The 18,842-nt window shown below is 41.5% G+C and overlaps 1 protein-coding gene across 1 annotated transcript in view; it reads left to right on the forward strand.

Annotated features, from left to right (window-relative positions):
- OTOGL (otogelin like) overlaps positions 1–18,842 on the forward strand; it is a 144,567-nt gene that overhangs the window by 22,840 nt on the left and 102,885 nt on the right. The window contains exons 15-21 of the mRNA XM_065403324.1: positions 1,275–1,420; positions 2,115–2,238; positions 9,077–9,254; positions 13,335–13,459; positions 15,707–15,916; positions 16,835–17,000; positions 18,458–18,532. Of these exons, the coding sequence (XP_065259396.1) occupies positions 1,275–1,420; positions 2,115–2,238; positions 9,077–9,254; positions 13,335–13,459; positions 15,707–15,916; positions 16,835–17,000; positions 18,458–18,532 (1,024 nt within the window). The remainder of the gene's footprint in view (positions 1–1,274; positions 1,421–2,114; positions 2,239–9,076; positions 9,255–13,334; positions 13,460–15,706; positions 15,917–16,834; positions 17,001–18,457; positions 18,533–18,842) is intronic.

Genomic DNA, 18,842 nt, shown 5'->3' on the forward strand with positions numbered 1-18,842 from the left:
AGACAAACACCTGCCAGGAATGGTCAAGATAATACTTAGTTCTGCCATGAGTGCAGGGGACTGCATTAGCTGACCTCTTGAGGGCCCTTCCAGTCCTATGATTCTATACTAAATATGTGGCCCAGAAGCTGCAAAAGATAACAGAAACAGATATGCTTTAGGGGTTTGGGATGATAATAAGCAAACAGGAAAGATTAAAGAAATGGATGCAGAGAGCAATGATTAGACCACTGGTGTGCTGATTATCTGACCATATCATCCTACTGTTACCTTATGCTTCCCCCAATCTTTCTGTTGTATCCCCCTGCTGTCTCTTGTCTTAGACTTCATGTTCTTCAGGGCAGACACCATCTTTCTATTGTGCATGTACAGTGCCTAGCACAATGGGTCCATGATTGGAGCAGCTAGATATTATCATAATACAAACAGTGAAAAGAGCACATCATCCTGGTGCTCAGCTTACTCTGCATAGAGCAACAGGTTAATTTTAAAATAACAGGCCTCATTTTTAAGGCCTCCATTGCTTTGGACAAAGTTATTCAACATCTATTCAATAACTCTTGTACCTCAGGGACCAATCTCCCTTGACAATTACATTTCATAGAAATGATAAAACTCAAAATCAGGAGGTCAAATTCATGAAAGTGGGACAGAGCTTTCCAGGCAACTGTCTCTAGACTATGGCGCTCCCGGTGGAAGGATAAGAATGACTACCTACCTAACCTCCTTCAGAATGCAATGCACGACTCATTCCCTTTTAATCTATCCTTCCCACAACAGCAACAACTAAGAAAAGGAAAATAAAAGGGAGAAACATGCTCTCTCTGCCTCAGTCTGACATGCAGAGAAAAGAGGAGGAAAAGTATTCCAGGAACCTCGCGAGAGGTAGTGGGGTGTGTGTGTGTGTGAGGGGGTGCAGAATATAGTCTTCTTGTTGGGCTTTGTCTTGCATTAATTCTTCTTATTTTGAAGTGGGAGGGCACTCAGATACCATGGTGACATGTGCCTGATTAGAACCTAGGGATGCTGCACATGTAAAACTGCATTTGATGAGGTGGTTTCTGATGGAAATGTAAGTTGTGATACTGCGCATGCACTAAATGTGGCACCAGACATCATGATAGCTTGATAGATTTAAACTAGGCAGGATAATGTGCTTGAGAATATATGGTAGGGAAATGTTCCTGCATTGCCTCTTTTCCATCTCCGACTCTATGATCTGGCTCTATGCAAATTAACTTTTCTATTTATTGAACGTTGTTCTTTCTCTCAAGCTGAGTGCACCATCGTAGGTGACTCTCATTTCACAACGTTTGATGGTCGTCATTATACCTTTCTTGGGATTTGTCAGTATATTCTGGTAAAAGGCACTGGGAAAGACAAATTCACAATCACTTTACAGAAAGCTCCATGTGATCAGGTAAGGTCACACTTGAATTTGAGATGATAAATGGGTACATAAAAATTTCAGGTAATCTTACATAGCCAGCCAATGTAAATTAACCAGGCAAGCTTAGTAGTAATAATGTCAGAAATAAAATTGAAACAGTTTTGCTGCTTTTTACATTGATGAGCGAAATATAGTTTGAGCATGATCTGTGTTTTATTTCAATTACCTCTATTGCCCTTTGTAAAATTAATTGCTGCCTTTCTGGAATTAAGTCAACAGACCTTTTCATTCATGCATGATTACACAGGTATCTACATATTTGGTTACAGCCTGAGCAGGTGTCTTAGACAGAAAAACACTCTTACTGACAGGACTGATGGGTTTAATATACTGCCAGCTAGGTAAGAGAGATTTCTTAGCAGTCTGAGACACTTATTTATTAATTTATAGGATATCACATTCCTTGGAACAGTATGTTTAAGAAGTTCACAAAAATATTAAAACGTTAACTGCCATCCATATCAGTTTGTGGCTGAAGAGTTCAGGATATGTTATTGGTCTGAGTTAACAGCAACCTTAACTTTTAATTTCATTCGTTTTGAAAAAGTTAAATACTTGACATTATTTTAACATACCTTTGGATGAACAAACTGAAATTTAATTCAGTGTTAGTAAAACACTCTTTGTATCTTTCTGTCTGTTGATAAAATTCATTTTCACTCAGAACCTCGACCATGGCTGCATCCAGTCTGTAACACTAGTTCTTGAAGATGATATGAGTAAACAAGTGACTCTTACCAGGGATGGTGAAGTCCAAACTGGCCCTAGCCAGGGTTTTAACTTTAATGGTAAGAAAAACATGGATTAGAGTTCACATTCTTGCCTTCATATTTTCTAATGCTTTTTATTATACTTTTGTACAAGTAAATAATTCCTTGGCAGGCCCAAACCATGAAAGGTGCTAAGTACTGTTAAAAGACTTAACCTTCTTAATTTTAATAACCTATGGAATGCTGCGTATACTCTAGAAATACTTTATGTAGGGGTGGGGAATCCCTGTGTTATACTTCCAAGGACACCTACAGATGTCAGCCGTTCTGATTTTTTTGCCAGATCGTCCTGATGCTAAAGGGATGGTCCTACTTATTCTTGGAACATGTTGCAAGCCAAAATGCAAACGAGGCACAACTTGGTTTAATGGCATCTGCATGGTTTGAGAGCTAAGATTGCATGAGTCTTGACTCTGATACTGATTTGCTGTGTGACTTTGGGAAAGTTAGTTCACCTTTTTGTCTCATTTCCCTCACTTTTAAAACTGTGAAATATTTACCTGCCTCAGAGTGTTGGTTTGAGGATTAACGAGTGAGAGTCTAAGGTTGAAGCTAGCATCTGATTATGTCCACTTCTCAGACAAACTTGTTAAGATGTTTGTGAATATGTATAAATGAGTTAGTTGCAGGTCTGGACTTACCATGAGGCGAACTGAGGCGGCTGCCTCAGGTGCCAGACTGTTGGGGGGTGGGGGGGGGGGGGGCGCCAGTAGGACCCAGAGTGTAGAAAATTGTGTCTGCTGCTGGTGCATATGTATTCTCTCTGCTCTAGATGCACAGAGATGGTGGAGTGCTGTGCTGGAGGAAGAAGGGCACAAGAGACATAACAGGCAGGCAGGAGAAAAGGTGAGAGGGAATAACAGAAAGCAGCAGGAGCTGCAGGGAGAGAGAGGAAGAGAAGGAGCCTCTTATGTACCTCTCTAGCACCCCCAGGAGCCTGGACTGATTAACACCAGCTTCTCAGGGAGCTTCCTGTTTCCTGCTGCTTCCCTGAACCCACTTGAGGAGAACAGGCAGTCAACTGAAGTAGTAGGAGCCAGTTAGGTCCTTAAGACGCTGATATTTTCCCTCACTCAGGCCCTGCTACCAGCCTGCTTATTTGTCCCCTTCAACTGAGTGTTGAGAGCCACTATAGCTGGCACAGAACAGCAGTCATGAGTGAAAGAAGAAAACGCCCCCTGGGGCAGCATTCAGAAAAAGAAAGAAAGCAAAGGAAGCTTTTCTATCTAAGCAGGAAGGAGCTCTCCTGAGATACATAGACACAAATGTTCCGGCCCCAGAGAGGATGTGAGTGGTGAGGAGATGCCTGATCTTCCAGTTAGTTAGAGTGCAGGTGACCTGGCAGCTACTGCAGCATCCATATCTCCATTTCAATGAATGTAACTATGCACATTCCTGAAGAAAAGTGTAGATCAGAGAAGAGTGTGGTGGAGGAGCAAGAAACAAGCTGCTGCTCAGTTTAGTTCCTTAAGTCTAGATGATCCAGGACTGCGGACCCACTTGAGCAGTAGCCTGAGGGACTTCCTTGTACTGCATGGGCCACAGCAAGTGAAAAACTTCATGTTCCCCCAAAACAATGAAAATAGAAGTTTCCAACCAACACATTATTGGTGTGAAATCCCCAATGGTGACAAAGTGGAGAGGCCATGGCTTATGTACTCAAAAACCCAGAATGCTGCATACTGTTTTTGTTGCAAACTCTTCCAGTCTAATGTTCCAGCCACATTGGGTTCTACAGGAACAAAGGACTGGAAAAATCTGGCATGCCATGAGAAGGCAGCAAATCACCAGAGAGCATTCCATAGGTGGAAAGAGCTTGAGATGAGACTAAGGTTAAAGGCCACCATAGATGATCAGCATCAAGAGAAGATTGCATCAGAGTTTCTTTACTGGCAAAATGTTCTGAAAAGGCTCATTGCCATTGTGAGAATGCTTGCTACCCAAAACCTAGCACTGCGTGGCACTTCAGATCAGCTGTATGTGACAAACAATGGAAACTTCCTTAAAATTATGGAGCTGATGGCTGAGTTTGATGCTGTACTCCAGGAGCATCTAAGAAGAGTCACCACCCAAGAAATGTACACACACCACTACCTTGGAAAAACAATTCAAAATGAGATCATACGAGGTACTGGCAACAAAAATCAAACAGAAGATTGTGGCAGATCTGAAGTCAGCAAGATATTCCTCTGTTATTCTGGACTGCACACCTGAAATCAGCCATACAGAACCAATGACTTTAATGGTGCGTTTTGTAACAACAATAGAACCTAGTGAAAATGTCCCTGCTATGGTGACTGTCAGAGAGTATTTTCTAGAATTTATTGACATTGATGATACTATAGGAGCTTGTATGACAAATGTGCTTCTTAAAAAGCTGGAAGATATGGGAATTGCGATAGCTGACATGAGAGGTCAGGGCTACGATAATGGTGCCAACATGAGAGGAAAGAACAGAGGAGTGCAGACACGGATCCGAGAGTTAAACCCTCGAGCTTTTTTTGTCCCGTGCAGTTCTCATTCATTGAACTTGGTGGTCAGTGATGCAGCATCAGCTTCTCGTGAGGCTGCTGAATTTTTTAATGTAATTCAAAGCATCTATGTATTTTTCTCTGCATCAACTCATCGATGGCAAATTTTGAAGCAACATCTGGGAGCATCCTCTCTGATACTGAAACCACTGAGTGCCACATGATGGGAAAGTCGAGTGGAGGCAATAAAGTCTATCAAACACCAAATTGGGAAGATAGATGATGCCATATTTGCCATTATGGAGGATAATGCTATGACAGGAACTGTTCGTGGGCGAACAGTGGCAGAGGGAAATGGAATCACCAGAAACATACATAACTTCAAATTTCTGTGTGGCTTAGTGTTATGGCATGACATACCGTTTGAAATAAATGTTGTAAGCAAGAGACTCCAAGGTGTTGACCTTGATATATCTGGAGCAATGGAACAACTGGACAAAGCAAAGTCATACCTACTGTCTGACCGGTCAGATGAGGGATTTCAAAACGTTCTGAAGAGTGCACAGAAGTTGGCAGAGGAACTTCACACTGAAGCTATTTTCCCATCCATTCAAGAATACAAGAGTCACCGAAGAAGAAGACATTTTGGTTACGAGGCACGGGATAATCTCATAAGAGACCCCAAACAACAATTCAAAGTTGAATTCTTTAACCAGGTGCTAGATTGTGCAATACAGTCAGTTGAAGAATGTTTCATGCAGCTCAAGGAACACAGCAGGATATTTGGGATGTTGTATGATATTCCAAAACTCCTCACTATACCTGAAGAAGACCCACACCAGCAATGCAGGGCACTAGAGACAGTGTTGACACATGATGACATGCGCGATATTGATGCGAGTGATTTAGGTGATGAACCGAAAGCCCTTTCAAGATACATTTCAGCAGGATCAACTCCAAAGGCTGTTCTGGAATATATGTGCACAAATAAGATGACCACCCTCTTTCCAAATGCTTTTGTTGCTCTGTGCATACTTCTAACACTTCCTGTAACAGTTGTCAGTGGAGAACACAGCTTCTCCAAGCTGAAGTTAATAAAAACACATCTATGCTCCACAATGACACAGGAGAGGCTATCAGCCTTGCAACCATCTCAATAGAGCACGAGCTGGCCCAGACTGTGGACCTTCAGGAAGCAGTTCAAATCTTTGCAACCAAGAAGGCAGGGAAAGCACCACTTTGATTATTCAAACAGATAAAAATGCCAGTGTTTACTATGCAGACAAGAAAAGTTACATTTGCTGTTCAGGTGTTTGAAAGTTAAGTGTTACTTAAAATTTTTGAACAAGGCATTTTAAGTTGTTAGTTCTCCTTTATTGTGGTAGGTAGCAGAGCAGTACCATGAGAGGAGTAGAACAGGAAGAAGGCAGAATTGAGACCTTTCAAAGTTTTGGCCCAAGCATGGAGGCGTCATTTGAGCTTCCCGCCTCAGGTGCCAAAATGTTGTGGGCAGCCCTGGTTAGTTGGTTTGGGAGGAAACCCCTCAACAGAATATTTTAATTATCAAAGACAAATATATGAGGCAAAGAATTCAAAAGTTAAGATGACACTTAAAAAAACCCACCCCAAAACATTAAAGCTTAAGCACAGGAAAGTTTGGGAATGTAGTTAAGAAGCTCTACCCTTTTAGCCTCACTAGCTTGTGGAACATCCTTGTAAGGTACATATTTGTCTATGACAAATATCTTGGTATTACAGCTAGGACATGTTATTAAACCCTGGATAACTGGGTGTTTTGGCTATTGGCTAGGAACATTTTAAAGTCTTATACACTGAAGTGTTTTGTCTGAAGCTGCAGGCATCTTAAACCATTTTCACTGCAGTTATACAAAAGAGTATTATGTAAATTAGCTGCAAAGGTATACTGGGTTTAAGATGTCTGCAGCTGCAGGGAACCGAAGCACTATGGATAATAATTGGCTACAATGATTGTAAAATTTCCATTGCCCACTATAAGGGTTTTATTAGGAAGATGGACTTGGTGCTGGATAGGGATTTTGTTTGTATATCAAATGTAGTAATAATAATTAATAATAAAGTTATTAGGTAGCATATTCTATATAAACACTGCAATGCACCTTACAGACCTCTGTTAATTAACCTCACAATGCCCCTGTGAGTCAAGAAAGTTGTACTATTCCCATTTTGCAGATGAGAAAGCTGAGGTACAGAGATTGAGTGATTTGCCCAAAGTCACACAGGGAGTCTTTGGCAGATCTGGAATAGATCCATATTCTCCCTTGACTCTGTCCTCAATGGAACTGTCATTCATCTCACCAGAGGCATGATGTTGTTGTTGCTGTCTTGTCAAAGAAGGGAGAATAGTCTCTGGTCTAGTAGCCGACGCGTACAGGAAGGTGATGCACACATTTTTATGCTGATTATGGTACACTGTAGTTGTGGCATCTGGTTCATTTTGTCAATGTTGAAGATGTGTGTCACAGGGTTTGGGGGTTGTGTCACCATGTGCTCTGCAGCCCTGGGTGTTTTAAAATGTTTTGCTGCTGTAGTTTCCAGCCTGGAATGCTCACAGCTAGCCTACAAACATGCAGGTCACACCCTGAGAGAGAGAGAGAGAGAGAGAGAGAGAGAGTGTGTGTGTGTGTGTGCGTGCGTGCGTGCTAGACAGCCCTGGTTCAGCACTGTCTGACCCCAGCAGTCTGTCTGCCTTCCACCAGCCTGGATTACAACCAGCAAGGTGACCCCAGTGCACTCCCATTCCTGAATTTCTCCAAAACCATGTGCCCTGAAGTGTCCAGCCCTCTCCTGAACAACTCAGAGAAATAATAAGGTTTGTTTGGTCCTTTAAAGAGACAAAAGCACATTAAATCTTATTAACTTCACTGGGATAAATATACCCTTCCCTGCAAACACAACACTGAGTAGGTTTATAATAAAAATAAAACTTTTAGTAACAATAGGACATAGGTTAAGTGATACCAACTAAAAGAAATAAATTTAGAAATGGTTACAAGCAAATAAAAGTGAAAACACACATCTAGAAGTTTAAAACCTAATCTAGCAAGGTACAGGCTTTGTTCAAGATGATTTTTCTCACCAGTCTTCCTTCTTCCCAGCCCTGGCTGACTTTCCCCAAGTCATGATCTTCCACAGAAGTACAAGATGCTGACTTCCTACGTCTTCCTAGGTGAAAGATCTCTGCCTAAGCAGGTTTCTCACCTATATTCAGATCCCAGAGACTTTAACCCTCCCCCCTTTGGTTGAAGGACCCATCTCTCTCAGCTTGCAAGAGCTCTGTCACCTTGTCTGTCTAGTGGTGAATGCCAGAGATGGCATCTGTCTTTGCTTATATCTTCCAAAATTCAATGACCTTGTTTCAAGAGGCGGGGTGACCTCGTGCTGTTCTTTCCTTCTTGTGGTCTTTCCCTCCCCCTGTAAGTAAATGGGGTTTCAATTGTTTTGATTCCACCATGTTTAATTTATATAGGAGACAAGTGAATAGCTGCGACATCCCTTCCTGTCTGGGAGAGGCATGTTTCTCCCTTTGTTTGGACATTGGCTGTAAAAGCTTAATACCAATGAGTATCCATAATTCCTTATATGGTGTCAATATATACATTTTACAATGCTATTAATCAGTAGTGTGTCATAGGCTTTCATAAAACACTTCACTTGATACACTTATAATACTGTAATATCGTATACAATCTGTTGATTCAATTGCTTATCACTTAAGGTTCAGGCCCCCTGTCTTTATATCCCAGATAAAGTTTCTCTTTTCTGCTGGAAGCTATCTCCTCCCCCCGCTTAATAGTTTAGTTTAACTAATATGTAAATAGGCCTTCCTTGTCTCTGCCTGACAACAGGGCTGGTCAGAGAAGCAAATACACATTTGTTTGTCTAGGGCAGACTTGTTTGCCAACTCCACCTGACATGCCTGGTTTAAACAGCATATATCCATAACTCTTAATGCACACCATGTACATATATCGCACAAGAATATTAATGATCAGTGAGTTATTAATTTTCCAATGTCAAATTAAATGACACCAATTATAACCATAGTGAGTTGGTTGTAATGAGTATGTCAGGCCTGAGAAGAGTTGCTGACACAGAGTAGTGAACCACAATTGGGCCTGTCACAGTGTGATACACGGTTGTCTCCATTAGTTTTGGTGCAGGGTGGGCAGGGATATTTGGAGTGTTCTGAGGTTGTGTATGGTCCATTAATTGCATTTCTATACTTTTCAAAGGTGGTTTTTTTTTTTTTAAAGTTGAAACATTTAAAACCATAGGGCTGGTTTCTGTATGGAAATATTTCAACCAAGGAAAAATGACTTACTTTTTTTTTCTGTTATGTGCAGGGGACATTGAAATTCGGAACCTGTCTTCTTTGTTTGTGCAGCTGAAAACTAGATTTGGTTTAAAGATTCAATTTGCTAAAGATGGGGAGAGACTTTATATACAAGTCAATACCAGCTGGAAAAGAAGAACACTAGGTCTATGTGGAACTTTTAATGGGAACTTAAGAGATGATTTTCTGTAAGTTTGTTTTATATATGTCTAGATTGAATTTAATAACAGGTGAAATATTCAGATAAATCTAACCAGCTGACGCGGTCATTTCACTAACACTTTCATATTCTGGTAAACCAATCAGTCAAAAAACACTTGACTTTAATTACAAGAATCTCAGCTACTTTCTTTTTTAACATTAAATTGGTTTACTCAGTACCCTATGCAGTGGTTATTTCTCTGTCAAGTTCTTAAGAATCAAGGTGTTTGTGCTTTTCCTGCCCCAAAGGTGAGATGCATCAGTTTTACAGAGAGACAATGTTGTCTGGTGAGTTGAGAAGGGGCCTGGAAGTCAGGATTCCTGATGTGAAATTCTGCCCTATTGAAGTTAATGGCAAAACTCCCTTTGACTTCAGTGGGATGAGGATTTCACCTCTGGACTCTATTATGTGTAAAATAGTGACTATAACTTACCTACTTCACAGTGAAATTGCTTAACTCACTAATGTCTGCAAAGTGTTTTGAGATGCTTGGATGCAAGACAATATATAAATGTAAATGATTATTTATGACAGTGCAATCATAGAAAAATGAACAACTAGAGATTTATCTAATATACAGAATACATCTCATATCTAGAATATAGCTATATTGTGTTTCTCTATTTTGTATTAAAAATGTAGGCTCTGAATTGATCAAGGGATTGTTTTAGTCTGTTACATCTTGTCTGTGGTTTGAATTGGCAGAGGTCAGATCTATGTCTGCCAAGATCATGATCGCGCTGTTATATTTGCCAGAGAGCATATTAGTTAACATATTTATCATTAGTCAAACAGAAAAAATCCATTGAGCAGCTTGGTTGAGTCTAGCAGCATCTTTATCCTCTCTACTAGATTTAGTGGCAGCACTCTATAGGAATTACTACAGGGGTTTCAGAGGACAGAGAGATGATTCATTCCCAAGCTGAGTAAAAGCAAATATTTAACAGAAGGCAGGTTGTGTATCATTGTTTAACTCCTTGGCGCCGGAGGTCAGATTTCCTTGCATGAAGTCCACTGCTGGCGACGGATTTACTGGGAAACACCAGCACAAAAGGATTAACGATTTCTTTATTTCTTGGTTGTATTGGGGTTGCAGCACCAGGAAGGTAGTGAGAAGTACAGTTGATGGGATCTTGAGTCATTTCATGGCTCTCTGTTGGGGGGATGAAGTTGGCATACTTTTACCAATAAATAAGTTTCACTTTTTAGCAGATTCGCTTTTTTTTGGTAAAACGTTTTGTTTTCTTTTGATTTATGGACTGAATAGGGTTTTTTTTAACAAAGGAAAGCAGCCTTTCTGTGACCAGGCTGATTTATCTCGATCATGACATGGCAAGAAACTACTCTGTAAATCACTGTATGCCATCCTCCTTTTAAAGAAAGATTAACATGTCATTTGTATATTGAACCATTTTATTCCTGATATTTCCAGGTAGCTCCTTTGCATCCAAACTATCAGCTCAGGGCATCAGAGCCAGGAAAAATTACAGTATCCAATACTGTTACCATCCTCCCTTGATTTCCAAACATTATTATTACTTGATTTTTTCCCTTAAATTTTTTAGGATTGGCACAACTTTAAACTAGAAGAATCCCTTAATCACAAAGGATACCCTTTCCTCTTCCCTTCAGTTCTACTTCTCTACCTTCCTGAAAATCCTTCCAACTCTATCTATTCTTTATAGAAAGTGTATTTGTTTGACATATTGAATACAAAATTAAAACATCATTGAGAATTGGCTATTTGTCAGCTTTTTTATGCTTCACTAAACATGTGAGTTTTAGCAATGGCCAAATTCTGCTCTCCCTCATGGCTCATCCAACTCTGCTATGACTGTACTTGCTTGGGGTGGAAGTGAGGTCAGACATTTCTGCATCAGTAAAATATTAGCTGAAGCTGAACCTGACTTTTATTATACTTTTTTGAAAGCTAAAAAATGTGGAGACTGCTTTTTTGAATGGTGAATTTGCTTACGTGTTTGAGGTTCTTTGACTTGCTGAGCCTAACCCATGTGGCCAGTAGAGACAGCAGGACTCATTCTGATTCATTTTCTCAGAGGAAGCAGCTTAAGTTTATCTTCATATCCACAACAACAGCTAGTGTCTATTACTTATGTCAGGGCTTGGGCCCTGGGGTTACCTTGGCTATCACAGGCAAGAGTTTATGGGCCACGTGACTGCTCCAGCAACTTATGAGCTGATGAGAGAAACTTTTATTTTAAAAAGTTAATGCCTTTGATATGTTGTGAAAAAGAACATTACACATTTTATACTTAGACCTGAACCTTGGCCTTCCTTTTTAAATCATTTTTTTACAAAGTGATTTGATTTGCATTTAATAATAAAATTGGTCAATTATGCAAAGTTTTTCTTTTTAAAGACAGGCACAAACATAAACAAATTCCCATTGAAATCCACTATAGTTTGCTTTAAGGGTAGATTTTATTAACAGCTCTCCATTTTGTCATAACTTGTCTCCCTTGATGTCAATAATAAAGCTGACTTCAAAGGGAAGCAGGCCAACACTGAATACTTTTGAAAATCCCGCCCTAAATTTATATTCCATACTCTCAAATTGTCATTCTTTTTGCACTGTGTTGGATTTTTCTTGTTCAAAATCCATACTTTGGATGCAGTGTGGCCCAGTGGATAGAGCAGGTCTTAGGAGACTTTAGTTCTATTCCCAGGCCTGCCACTGGCCTGTGAGGTGATCTTGGGCAAGTCACTTCACCTCTCTCTCTGTGCCTCGGTTTCACCATTTGTAAAGTGGGGATAATGCTACTGCCCTCCTTTTGTAACGTACTTGGAGATGTATTGATGAAAAGTGCTAAATAAGAGTTAGGGGTTGTTGTTATTTGCTGGGGCAAGCTTGACAAATGGAGACCAGGGCTGCCCAGAGGATTCAGGGGGCCTGGGGTCTTCGGTGGTGGGTCCCGGGGCGGAAGGAGCCCCCGCCGCGGGTCTTCAGGGTGCTTCGGTGGTAGGTCCCGGGGCGGAAGGACCCCCCGCCGCCGAATTGCCGCCGAAGACCCGGAGCGGAAGAAGCTCTGGGGTCCTGGGCCCCACGAGAGTTTTCCAGGGCCCCCGGAGTGAGTGAAGGACCCCGTTCCAGGGCCCCCGAAAAACTCTCGTGGGGGCCCCTGCGGGGCCCAGGGCCTGGGGCAAATTGCCCCACTTTCCCCCCCCTCTGGGCGGCCCTGATGGAGACAGGAAACCCGAAAGAGCATTCATCTCTCATATTTGTTTTCTTGGTTTTAATGATTTTTTAAAAATGTATTATGAATGCTCTGTTCTTCTCTATTGTGACTGAGCAAATACCCTGGCTCCGGGATGCTACTTCTGTTTCTAGAATCTATACAAATTTCCAATTTCCAGGTAAGTACCTAACTTACAGAAGTTTGACACTTATCTGAAAACAGAAATGTGTGTCGACTCTGAAGTGACTCTGAGTCTGCATCTCTCTCGCCCTTTGCAGCATCACCATCTTGAATTCTATGGCAAGATGACAGTGAGGGGTCTGATTTTGCAGATGTGCCTAAGTGATTTAGAGCCACAAAGTCCATTTGGGAATTGGTGTCCCTAAGTCGCCGAGGCAGTTTTGAAAATCACTCCTGAGGTGAACAAGGACATAGTCAACAACAGTTTCCGTGAAATTAGTGGAACTGATTTAAGAATGTTCTAAAGAATTTATAAGACAGAGTTGGTAAAGATGTTATAAAATGTTGGTAATAATGCAAAGAATACTGGACAGGCCTTGATTAAGTATACTTAACTTTCCAAAATGTTTCTGTACCTATACCACACTGAATAGCTGTTACACTTTCAAAGGTAGTATCTGCCAGTTGTAAAGGAAAATCTTTTCATGAGAGTTCTGTTCATTTTCATTCCTTTATAAAGATTCTGAACCAAAATGCAGTGACAGGGTAATTCCACTGTGGTGTGGAAACAATGGATGTGCAAGAGAGATCTGAACAAATGCAAAGACATTATTAATAACTAGTCTATGTGAGAAGCCCTTCTACCAGGCAATGCTGATCTTTTGCTTTATCTTTCCTTCTCCCTTCAGTTCTCCAGCAGGGATGATTGAAGGAACCCCTCAGCTTCATGCCAATGCATGGAAGGTTTCCTCAGCTTGTTTTGCGCCTGTCAACATTCCTGTGGTTGATCCTTGCAACATTAATCAACAAAATGGTACGGTCTCACTTTTGGAATTTTGATTTATCTTAACCACATTACTAGATCAGGATTTTATTTATTTATTTATTTATTTATTTATTTATTTATTTATTTATTTAGAGAGAGAGAGAGAGAGAGAGAGAGAGAGACCTATCTCATAGAACTGGAAGGGACCCCGAATGAGTCCAGCCCCCTGCCTTCACTAGCAGGACCAACTACTGATTTTGCCCCAGATCCCTAAGTGGTCCCCTCAAGGACTGAGCTCATAACCCTGGGTTTAGCAGGCCAATGCTCAAACCACTGAGCGATCCCTCCCCCTATTTTGTTCTCTCTATGATGCCTGAGCTTCATTTATCAGAGGGGTAGCCGTGTTAATCTGGATCTGTAAAAAGCAACAGAGGGTCCTGTGGCACCTTTAAGACTAACAGATGTATTGGAGCATAAGCTTTCGTGGGTGAATGCCCACTTCGTCAGACGCATGAGCTTCATTGTTACTTACAGATTATCTGTGGGTATTAGTTTAACTTCAGTTTTAGACACACACTGATTTTTTTTTTTTGCAAACCCTTTCCTTTGGTGTGTTTAATGTCCTTAATATACAAACTGAAATAACCGTTGGCAAATGCAAAGGTGATTACTTAGTTTTAGATGTGCTTATGTTTCCTTTTAAGAAATATAAGCATGTTTTGCAGATTTGAAGGCTGTTAGGTCTCCTCTCTGATATGCATGTGTAGCTCACAGTGATTGTGCCTTATCCCCAGATATAATTTGGATTTAGTATTTTTAATGTTTTTGGGTATCATCGTCAAGTCCTTAATCAGGCCTTACCTCCACTGAAGCCAATGGGATTGAATCCTGACTAAAGACTACAGGACTGAGCCCAGAATAATCTTTAACTTTTAGGAAGCTAGTGAATCCCAAGGAGTTTTATATCTTCAGGGCTGGGCAGTTTTCTAGAGTGCTGTGGTTGTCTGTGGCCAATGCAAGGGGGCCACTTTAGGACTTTTGTGTAGTCATCTCCCCAATTCCCCCCAAGATACCCTCTTCCTTCCTCTGGCCTGCCTGAAAGATTGCCCTGCCTCCCTCTGCTGTCAAGTTAACCCCCCCCTTTTATACAGGAAAGCAGCATGGGTAGATGATGCAGAGCAGCAGTGGTGGATGGCGATGGATGCCATCTCGTATAGCACACAGAAGGACAGCAGTGTTGATGTGGCTGGCTGGGGAGGTGGTAGCTGGAAAACAAGAAGTTTGTTATCAGAGAGCTGAGCCTTCCTGGCAGCTCCAGAAGAGGTGTGGTTGGTGGCAAGAGACAGCAAAATCTGAGTTTGCTCTGCTCTTGTCCTTTGAACTCAAATATAAAGGCTAAGTATGGTCATCTTTAGGAATCCAAGGATCAAAGTACTGTAGAAGAGGTCCAAGTGCAGCAATAAGCCACATGTGGCCCTTCAGCATTCCTATGGTGGGCTGGCATAGGTATCAGCCATGCAGTTGGAATGGTCATCTGTGGCAGCTATTCCACCATGTAACAGCCAAGCATTCAGTCACCTGCTTCTCAGGGCTGGAAGGGACCTTAGGAGGTCATCTAGTCCAACCCCCTGCTCAAAGCAGGACTAATCCCCAGACAGATTTTTGCCCCAGATCCCTAAATGGCCCCCTCAAGGATTGAGCTCACAACCCTGGGCTTAGCAGGCCAATGCTCAAACCACTGAGCTATCCCTCCCCCCTTTGCTTCTGTTAATGCCAGGAGATAAAATGAACAAAAGCATGAAATGGGCTCAGCACCAAAGCAGAAATATTTTGTGCCAGATAAGAATTTCAGTGGGCAGGCTAGCAAAAAGTCAGTAACTCCAGGAAGCACTATGTGGCGCGTGGAGAGAGCAGTAGGCTTGGGACGCTTGGGTCCCAAAGCTCCAATTTGTAATAACTGCCCAGCCTGCGTGCCAAGAAAAGTTTGGCCATTGCAAACCCCCAAAATTCTCAATGACTTTCCTTATGCTTTTGAAATGTATTCTGTTTCCATTTACATGTTTCCTTCACCTCAATATAGATTTTTATTTAGTTACATATTTTTATTGAAGCAAAGTTCATTGCTGAAATATTTATGTCCGTTACAAAGAACAGTATTTTATGGAACTACTTTATGTAGAAGCTTTTATTGCACAATTGTATGAATTGGTGTGTTGTTGATACTCTTTGCTATTTATTTTTGATTGATATATTATCATGGGTACTGCCAAAAAAGAAAATGTTGCCTTCCCTTAGTTGGCTATGCATCCCACTGTGATATCATCAATCAAGAACTTTTTGCTCCATGTCACCCATACATCAGTCCAGGATTATACTACCAGCTGTGCCGTTTTGATGCCTGTAAATGTGGAAGCAGCTGTTTGTGTAATGCACTTGCACACTATGCCTATATCTGTAGCAAGCATGGAATTGCTATTGATTTCAGATCTCAAGTTTCATACTGTGGTGAGTAACATTTGCAAAAGAAGAATAGTTTTAGAAATGGGGAATGATGAGAAATTCTTTGAAACAGAATAAATCTTTGCTTTGCATCAGAAGCGAGAATTCTGCTTTGGGATGTTCAAATATGAACATAATACAGAGTAGATGCAGCTGCAGTGCTGAGGGTGTCATTTTTTTGGAAGGAGGGGAAAGAGGTCACAGTGTGATTTGGAAGGTAGAGCAGGGACTTGAATCCAGATCTTTCAAATCGTTGGCTAATGCCCTAACCACTGCATCATTCTTCCTCTCCCCTAGAAACTGAGTTACTAGAAATATATCGAATATACTTTGAAACACACATACTTTTTCAAGGGTTTTTCTTAACAAAAAGGCATCCTGAATTTAATCATTTAAAGCCTCAAAATGGGTGAAGCCAAGCAGGGCCGGCTCTAACTTTTTTGCTGCCCCAAGCAGCAAAAAAAAGCGCTGCCCCCCCCGCCGAGCGCCGCACCGCCGGAACCCCCCCCGAGCGCCGCGCCTGGCGCCGCCCCCCCCGCCGAGCGCCGCGCCGCCGGAACCCCCCTGAGCGCCGCCCCCTGCGCCGCCCCCCCCGCCGAGCGCCGCGCCACCGGAGCGCCCCCCCGCGGAATGCCGCGCCGCGCCGCACTGCCCCCTGTCACCCCAAGATTGGCCGCCCCTTACCAGGCGCCGCCCCAAGCATGTGCTTGGTTGGCTGGTGCCTGGAGCCGGCCCTGAAGCCAAGAAATTTCTAACACACTTGAAATCAGAGTTGGCCTCAGGTTTAGCTGAGAATCACATGACTAAACCCCAGCACATCTCTGTGGCAATTTGGGACAGTACATCTTACTGTGTTAACTCACACTGTCATGAATGTCAGTGTATTTATTGCAACCTCATAAGATGATGATGTTTCCTCCCTAGCTCTAGTGTGCCGAAGTGGTATGCTGTATCATCGGTGCTCTTCTTTTTGCGAACACTCCTGTTCTTCCCTTTCTGCCCCGCATGTGTGTAATGATGACTGTGCTGAAGGATGCAATTGTCCTGATGGCAAATACTTTGAAGAATCAATCAACTTTTGTGTGCCAATGTAAGTCATATTACATTGTTTTGAATATACCGTGTTTGTCGCTTTGCAGCAACCCTTTAAAATCGAACTCTTTCTTGCATCTCATTTTGTGTTCCCGTTTCTCCACCACTGTTACTGTACCAGTTATTGGCTGATAGTGTAATTGGTGACTGATGGCCAACAAGACAAGTGATTTGCTGATTCAGTATCAGAAAATGTAAAGTAATGCACATTTGAGGGAAACATTTAAACTACTCGTACACTTTACAAGATTTTAAATTCATGATATCAGCTCAAGGAAGAGACCTCAGAGTCACTGTAGACAGCTCATTGAAGACCTCTGTTCAATGCACAGCAGCAGTCAAAAAAAGCTAACAAAATGTTAGGATACATAAGGAAAGGGATAGCAAATAATATAAAACTATCATAATGCCCTTATATAAATCAGTGGTGCAGCCTCTCCTGGAATACTGTTTGCAGTACTGGTCACCCAGTCTTAAAAAAAGATATTGCAGATCTGTAGGTGGTTCAGAGAAGAGCGATGAGAATGTACAAGGTCATGTAAAAATTCTCATATGAAGAGAGATTGAAAAGATTGTGATTGTTTACTGTAGAAAGGAGACAAATGAGAAGTGACATGATAGAGGTATATCAAATAACAGAGAAGGTGGATCTTTAACTTCTGTTCTCCATTACACATAACAGAAGCCCAAGGAGACATTCAATTGAATTATAAGGTGGGAAGTTCACAATGAAAAAAGGAAATAGCTTTTTACACAGCATGTAATTAACTGTGGAACTCATTGCCACAGGAAGTCATTGAGGCCAAGAACTTAATAAGATTTAAAAAAAGGACTGGATGTTTATATGGTTATCAAGAATATCCAGAGTTGTTACAATTAATGACAATAACTATTTTGGAAAGGATAGCAAACCTCATTTTTCATGGTTTTAGCCAGTCTCTAACTATTAGAAATCAATGTGGGAAGCTGATTACCCCACAGCTACTTTCTGCGGGGTTCTTATCCCGTCTTCTGAAGTGTCTCGTTCTGGCCAGTGTCTGACAGGATACTACACCAGATGAAACTCGGGTCTGATTCAGTATGGCAATTCCTATGTTCCTAAATCAGGCTGCATCCTGCCATACTCAACCTGTAACCAGGAAGAAAAGCTGCTTTCTGTGAGGCTGCAACACACAGAAACAGCAAATAAGTAATTTGAAGATCATTACAGGATATGAGTGAAATCCTGGCCCAATTGAAGACAATGGCAAAATACCCATTGACTTCAATAGGGCCAGGATTTCACCCTTTAAGTCTTGCCTTAGGTTAAGCTTGCACTGTAAATATAAATAAGCAGATCAATTAGAGAAGTAAACTGCGTGTTTATCCTACTTAGTTAGGATTTGAAGAGTAAATATCCTTATAGCCTATTTCATATAGTTTTTATACCCATATGCATAAGCTTTGTTTTCACAGATCTAGCTGTCATTGCTATTACAAAGGCAGAACTTTCCAGCCTGCGGAAATCCTGCCCACACAGTCAGGCTCTTGGTAGGTTTTGGTATTAAGTGTTTAATCTTTGACTCACTCAGGCCCTGATCCTGCTAGTAGAATTGTATGAGCAGACCCCTATGCCTGTGTGGTTCTTAATTCAGAATCAGGGCCTAACTGCTTCAAGATCCGTGTTTATGTCATATATTGGAAAAGGAAATCTTGAAAGAAACTGGATTTAATACATTCTTAACAAAGAACTCTTAAACCCAAAGAAACAACTCATCCTACCACCACTCAATATTCCCCACTTGCCCCAACCTCACCATGCCCCATTGCCCCCTACTTGCCACAACCCATATTACCCTGC

Source organism: Emys orbicularis, chromosome 1 (assembly GCF_028017835.1).
Source record: "Emys orbicularis isolate rEmyOrb1 chromosome 1, rEmyOrb1.hap1, whole genome shotgun sequence".
In the NCBI taxonomy this organism is placed as follows: Eukaryota; Metazoa; Chordata; order Testudines; family Emydidae; genus Emys; species Emys orbicularis.